General features: G+C 35.9%; 1 protein-coding gene across 2 annotated transcripts; it reads right to left on the reverse strand.

Moving 5' to 3' along the window:
* Nucleotides 1-275: 275 nt before the first annotated feature.
* STRIT1 (small transmembrane regulator of ion transport 1) lies at nucleotides 276-3,507 on the reverse strand. 2 transcript variants are annotated; one of them, XM_028146442.2, is made up of 3 exons: nucleotides 3,409-3,507; nucleotides 500-595; nucleotides 276-400 (listed from the first exon to the last, which is right to left on the reverse strand). In XM_028146442.2, exons 1-2 carry the CDS (start codon nucleotides 3,419-3,421, stop codon nucleotides 504-506), a joined length of 105 nt encoding a protein of 34 aa, XP_028002243.1. In that variant the 5' UTR covers nucleotides 3,422-3,507; the 3' UTR covers nucleotides 276-400; nucleotides 500-503. The 2 variants fall into 2 exon arrangements, with proteins under 2 accessions (XP_028002243.1, XP_054566934.1); XM_054710959.1 differs by having other exon boundaries at nucleotides 276-395; nucleotides 495-595.
* Between the last annotated feature and the right edge of the window lie 4,096 nt (nucleotides 3,508-7,603).

The following is a 7,603-nucleotide window of genomic DNA, read 5'->3' on the forward strand; positions in this document are numbered from 1 at the left end:
ACATTTACATTCTGTTTTCTGTAAACTATTCCTTCTTATCTCTAGCTCATTTTTTTCTTTTTTCTTTTTTTTTGGGGGGGGCGCAAAAATATTTTAATTGTAGTTTAAGCTACCAAATGTTTCCCTATTGCTTATGTATTTAATCATAAGTAAGAATGTTCTTCCTACTCCCAGGTTATAGAAAACTTCATCCATACTTCCTTACAGTTCTTATTTGTACCCAAAACTTTAAACACGTTCCCAAAGAGACTTTTGTGTACACCAAAGTGTCAGTTTACAAATCCAAGTTTATGAAGTAGTGTTAAACATTGCAGTTGTCTACATGAGACATATTTAATAATCTGTCATGTTCACGCTTGTCTTCATTCTTTTAAATGACATCAGTCTGAAGTCGTCTTGCCTGCATGGTAAAATGTTTCGTTAGTAAAGCAGAAAAGAGTATTTCCAGACTAATGTATGCCCTTTATGAATGGACATATTCAATCATTGAAAACTTTACCTTTCTAAAAGAAGGTAATGTAAACCATTACGATGCATCCCACAATCCAGGCAATCAAGAGAAGTATAGGGACCAGAATGCGTGATGATGTAGATTCTGTTTAAAAATAAACAAAACAGAACAGATTTGGTAGATCATTTGGGCATTTTATTTCCTGAAACAAGAGAGTAAAAGGGATCTGGTAATAACAAGGGAATAAACACACACTCTGGTCATACCCATACATGACTATCAGTGTTTTTTCTACAAAAAGTACATGGGACTCAGCTGTGAATTTGGAATAAAGGCCTGTGTTCACATCATAGGTCTTTCTTTTACAGTTATGTGACCTTGGGCCACTCTGAGCTTGAACTTCCCTATTTGTAAAATATGGATAATGAAACATGTGATATCTATCCCCTTGAAGTTGTTTTGAGGATCAAATGAATTTGCATACATGCAAAGGCTTTGTAAACTCTATCCACTGTGCATGTTTAGTGAAGACAGCACACATTCATGTATGTGTGCAATAACACAAAGAGCAGCTGTGTACATACAAACAATTGACAATGACTCTGACGTAATTCCTAGTAAACTAAATAATAATCATAACATAGAATCATTACATAGGGAAAGGTATTGAAATTGTTCTTGGCCTTGATAGCTAACTTTAATCTAAAATATTATAGGGGGGAAAGCACTATATTTTATATGATCATTCTTTTTTTTCAATACTCACCCAGGATATTTTCTATTGATTTTTATAGAGAATGGAAGAGAGAGGGAAAGACAGAAAGAAACATTGATGTGAGAAAAACACATCAATTTGTTGTCTCCTGCATGAGCCCCTATGAGGGCCTGGGCTGGGGAGGAGCCTGCAACCGGGTTACATGTCCTTGACCAGAATCGAACCCTGGACCTTCAGGCCACAGGCCAATGCTCTATCCACTGAGCCAAACCAGCTAGAGATATATGATCATTTTTGACTAGAGAAGAGAGATTCAGGACTTTTTTTTTTTAGTTGTTCAATATAGCAATCAACACTGGACCAACACACACATAAAAGACATTAGTATAATGATTCCTCCTGTGTCTACTGTTTGTACCCTGACCAATAAAAAGCAACTTTAAAAATATCTTTTAAAAATAATATTCACTGCATCTCAATCTTATTCTTTCACACACATATCACACAATAGAATTAAAAAACGCACAGAAAGATATTATGTAAAATTAATGTTTTGTGTTAAGGACTCATATCTTCTTAATTGAAAAGCACAATTAGATTGTATGCCATCGGCTAACAAAGAGGATGCATAGTCTTAGCAATTGCACTTCACTTTATAATTTTCATTACTTTAAAGTGCAGAGTTTTAAAAATACTATTAAAATACAATCATCTGGAAACTTCTAAAGACACGTCTAAAATTAAAAAACATTCTTATTAAAGCTAACTTTCAGAAGTTAAAATAAATATTAATCGTTTAAATCTATGTTTCCAGAAATGTTGGAGTCTTTCTTAATTCTCAAAAATTAATTAGATTTTCCTTGCTTCTCCACCTTCCTGTGACCTTGAACAAAGCATTAACAACTGAATGAAAAACACTTCTCTTTACCTGCTATGTGGTATTGCTTTAAGGATAAAGTGAACATTAAGACATACCCTTTACTCTTATTTGAATAAAAGCCTTTTATGAATTAAGGTGCCATTTCAGTGGAAATACATAATAGTACTTTTTTTGAGCTGTCCATATATGTGATTTAGTATTTTTCCCAATTTCAAAGAACTTAAAAGTGAATATTGATATTTTAATTGAGCATTATAACTATTTTATATAAGGATATTTTAATATAATTCTAAAATGTACATATTATAAAGCCTTAATTATTTATTATTCCTTGTAAACCAATACAATTGATTGTGCCTTTTAACATTCAAATTATAACTGCATTTTTGTTCTTTTAACACTAATATTTTAAGTTTTACCAAACATCTGTCCCATTGCTCTGAAACAGGAGTACAGGAACTCAACATAGCACAAACCAGCACAAAACCTTTTTTAAGATATGAAGAACAATTTCAAAATGCTTCTTTCCCTGTCCAGGCCTGAGCATGCCCAAGCAGTTACACCTGGAAGAATTCTTAAGGTCACTGTGCCCTGGAACAAGACTGTTCAAGTTCAAAACATGATGCCACCACTCCCTACGTGCATGATTGCAGACAAATTACAAAATTTTGCTGTCTCTGCTTCCTTATCTGTAAAATTGGAATGATGATAATACTGCATATTTCATGAGATTGTCAGGATTAAAAGCAAGAATTCCTGTAGGCATTTAGAAACTATTTCTTGGACACAGTATATTCAGACCATTTTGTCAGATCAGCCTTAATCTTCTTTATTAAATATAAAAAAATTTTTTTAAAAAAACTAGGAAAAACATTTCAGATGCACAGCATATGAGAGATGACTAAGCCCATTTTGTTTCTTTTAATTTTACAGTTAGAAAACAGGCTCAGAGAGGTTGAGGGACTTCCTCAGACTCGCAGGCCATTAGTAGCAGATCTGACACAGAATTCAAATGTCCTTAATTCTGGTCCAGCATGCCACAATACCTCAATCTAATCCCTCAAATCTAGTACAACCCTGGAGAATAACTGACTTCTAACTCACCTTTCAAAACAAGGGTGAACAATTCAGCTTTTAAGTTTGTTTAATCCTTTCAGAATTGTCCACAAATATATAGACATGGTCCATACACTGCACATCTAATGCCCTTTTTGTGGCCACACCAACCTATATGGTTAATGCTCCTTTAGCAGATATACCACATTCATCAGAATAACGGAGTAACACCCAATACTGGGAAGCAAAATAAGCAAGGGAGCCTGGGTCGTTTTTTGCCAAGACAGCCTGACGCTTAAATCTTACCTTTCTCAGCCATTCTTCCTGTCGTTGGGTGGGCTGATCAGCTCCAGGCTTACTTGTTAGTGTTTTCCAGGGTCACTTTGAACTTTAAATAGAGAGATTATCTGAAGAGGGCAGCAGCTGCCCCTCTCCTGGCTGCCAATTGTGTGCAAGCAGAGCTCCTCTGGCAACTCTCAGCCTGTTGTGATGGAGGAAACAAGGGGCTACATGGCCTAAAGAATTAAACAGGCTGAGTTATCCTAACCCAGAGATATGCAGATTTTTAATTCACCCAATGCCTGCAGACCACATGAAGGAAATGTTCAGTGGAGGAATGTACAGAAGAAAAATGGCATTGCAATGAGAGAAATTCGAACCCAAGAGGGAGGGATATATATTGAAAAGAAAGGACTTTGAAGCTGGACAGACGTGATCTGAAATTCCAGCTCTGCTATGTCTGTAAGAAAGGTCGAATTGCTTAACATGGGCATCAGCTTCTTTAATTTTAAAATCAGGATGGCAATACCTACCGACGAAGAAAGTGCCATCAAGATGAACTGAAAAAGCTCTGTGAAATACAGACAGTTCTTTATTACATTATAGGATGCAGAAGATAAAACACATTAAATGCTGCCCCTTCCTATGAGCCATTCTAAAAAGAGAAATTTTAATATAAATGTACTAGAAGCAAAAACAATAAAAAGATGTGGTATTGCCTAGAATTATCAGAGAGCAGTCATACTATAAGCTTGTTGTTTTTATTAGCCATAAAATAAGACATTTCATTTTTAAAAGTCCAACCTGTTTTATGTAACATGACCTAGACTATGCTCTAGATTCTCATTGGAATAACTTTAATTTTTAGGTTTGGATAGAAAAGTTTTGCCAAATGACCCTGTGAACAACAAATAGCACCAATACTTCCCAAAACTCCAATATGAAACTGAGAGGGTCTTCCTTTAGAAGACAAGACTTGCGTGATCAAAGCCATCTCCACAGAGCTCCAAGAAGGATGTTTCCCTGCAAATGACCATCCCCTATCATTGATCAAAATCCGCCAATGGGTCTCCATCTCCTAGAGAGTAAAAATCTGAACACCTTGTTAAGGCACCTAAAAAGCCTCATCTCTACTTTCCCATTTGCAATGATGCTTCATCCCCCGTGAGCTCCTTGCTGTTATATGAATTCAGGGTATGCTCCCACAGACATAGGTAAGAACACTTGATTTTCTACCTCAAGTCATATAGATTAGAGTATGCAGCCAACAATCTGGTTTTGATTACATGGCATTTAATCCATGGGAGGGAGAGAGAAAGAGAGAGATTAAAAAGAAACAGTGAGGTATCCTCCAAAAAACAAACATACATATATATGAGGGTAAAATAATTTGCCTAAAATAAATAAAAATAAAGATATAAAAAGGCCTGTGTTTCTCAGTAGTTAGAGCATCAGCCCTTGCACCAAAAGGTTTCCAGTTCAATTTCTGGTCAAGGACATGTACCTGTGTTGCAGGTTCACTCCCTAGCCCTTGGTTGGGGCATGTGCAGGAAGCAACTAGTTGATGTGTCTTATATCAATGTTTCTCTCTCTCCCACTCTCTCCCTTTCTCTCTCTCTCCCCTTCCCTCCCTTATGGGTACACTCTCTCTGGAAAGCAATGGGAAAAATATTTTTGGTGAGGATTAAGGAAAAAAAACAAAAAAAGATATAAAAAGGTTTCTACATTTTAAATATTTATTGTCATTTTAATTACCTTAATATTTTTTCTTTTGGTGTAAAAGGACTATTATTAACATTTTTGCTATCAGTTTGGATTTTGAGAAGGGACTGCTTTATAACACATCATTTTTTTCTAGTTTTTTATAAAAAGAGAGAGGAGGAACAAAACTAATTCAGAGAACATTAATTGCTCAGAAAAAGGTACAATCTAGAATTCATTTCCTTGGTATCCTATCAGTAATTTTTTAAGTTGTATAATATTATTAAGGAGAAAATGTTTTATTCATTAATAGACTAGTTTTACTTTGAACTCATAAACCCAAAGGCAAATTTTTGACCATTTTCTAATTTTCCTCTTAAGGCATACTATTTAGGTATATTTCCTATTTCTACTTTGCATACTTAAAGATTTAGCTATCAAATTCCTTATTATCAAAATGACATTTGATTCTTCTAGGCTACTTTAGGTAAAAAATTGAAATATTTGCCTTCTAATGCAAGGTAAATCAAACTTCTTTACTTTTTAAATATTTTTAACCATCAATTTAGTGTCTGCAATTGTAGTAGATAGATAGGAACATGGTAGGTTAAATGGAAAAATTCCTATAAAGAGATAAACTACCAAAATGGACCCAAAAAGAAATAGAAAATTTGAATAGACTTCTAACAAGTAAAGAGATCCAAGTCATAAACAAAGAATGTCCCACAAAGAAAAATTCTGGAACAGATGGCTTCACTGGTACATTCTACCAAACATTTAAAGAGTTAGGAACAATATTTCAAAAGCTTTCACCAAAAATAGAAGAGGAGGAAAGACCTCCCAACTCATTCTATGAAACTAGTACTACCTTAATACCAAATCACATATTATAAGAAAACTACAGACCAATCTCTCTAATGAATATAGGTGCAAACATTTCAACAATAAACTAAAAAACCAAATCCAGCAACATATAAAAAGCATAATACACCATAACCAAGTGGGATTTATCCCAGGAATGCAAAGTCAGCACAACATTTAAATACCAATTAATGTAATACACCATATTAATAGGATAAAAAACAAAAACCACATGATCATCTCAATAGATGCAGAGAAAGCATTTGACAAATTCCAACACCATCCTATCTAATAAAATAGTAATAAGCAAATTGACCATCACACCAAGACACAAGATGGCTGCCCCTATGTGGTCAAAGATGGCTGCCACAAGATGGCCTGCAGGGGAGGGCAGTTGTGGGAAGTTAGGGGTGACCAGGCCAGCAGAGGAGGGCAGTTGGGGGGGAACAGACCTGCAGAGGAGGGCAGTTGTGGGTGATGAGGCAAGCAGGGAGGGCAGTTAAGGGTGACCTGGCCGGCAGAGGAGGGCAGTTGGGGGAGACCAGGTCAGAGGGGAGGACAATTGGGGGGAACCAGGCCTGCAGGGGAGGGCAGTTGGGGGGAACCAGGCCTGCAGGGGAGGGCAGTTGGGGGTGACCAGGCCAGCAGGGGAGGGCAGTTGGGAGCCAGCAGTCCTAGATTGTGAGGGGGATGTCCAACAGCCCGTTTAGGCCTGATCCCACTGGGCAATCAGACATCCCTCAAGGCGTCCCAGATTGGAGAGGGTGCAGAGTGGGCTGAGGGACACGCCCCCCTGCCCCATGCACAAAATTCATGCACCAGGCCTCTAGTTCCAAGATAAAAACACTCAACAAATAAGTAATAAAAGGGAACTTCCTCAATCTTCTAAAGGGAATCTACAAAAAGCCCATAGCTAACATCATACTTAATGGTGAAAGACTGGATGCTTTCCTCCCAACCCCACCCCAACATCATGAACAAGAAAAAAGACAAGTATGTTCACTCGCGTACTTTGATTCAATATTGTATGGAAGGTTGTAGCAGGAGATTTAGGCAGAATATGAAGTAAAAGACATCCAAACTGGAAAAGAAATTAGACTATCTCTATTTTCAGATGACATGATCTTATATATAGAAAATCCTAAAGAATCTACAAAAAAACAAAAACAAAACAAAAAAACACCTAAAAATCTGGTAGAGCCAATTTCAGATTCATCAAGGTTGCAAGATACAAGTTCAACTCACAAAAATCAGTTGTATTTCTACAAACTAGCAATGAACAGCTTTTAAATTAAATTAAAAAACAAAGGCATTTAAGTAGCATCAAGAGCCAGAAAACACTTAGAAATAAATTTAACCAAAAAACGTACAAGACTTGTAACTGAAGACTAACAACAACAACAAAAAAATCTCTGAAGGGAATTAAAGAAGATACAAATAAATGGAAAGACATTTTGTGTTTTATTAAAGGTGGCAATACTACCCTAAGCAATACACAGATTTAATGTACTCTTATCCAAGTACCAATAGCCTCTTTTATTTTATTTATTTATTTATTTATTTATTTATTTATTTATTTATTTTTGCAGGAAGGGAAAAGCTAACCTTAAAATTTATATAAAATTGCATTGGACTCTGAATAATCAAAGCAACCTTGAAA

Source organism: Eptesicus fuscus, chromosome 3 (genome assembly GCF_027574615.1).
Source record: "Eptesicus fuscus isolate TK198812 chromosome 3, DD_ASM_mEF_20220401, whole genome shotgun sequence".
Lineage (NCBI taxonomy): Eukaryota > Metazoa > Chordata > Mammalia > Chiroptera > Vespertilionidae > Eptesicus > Eptesicus fuscus.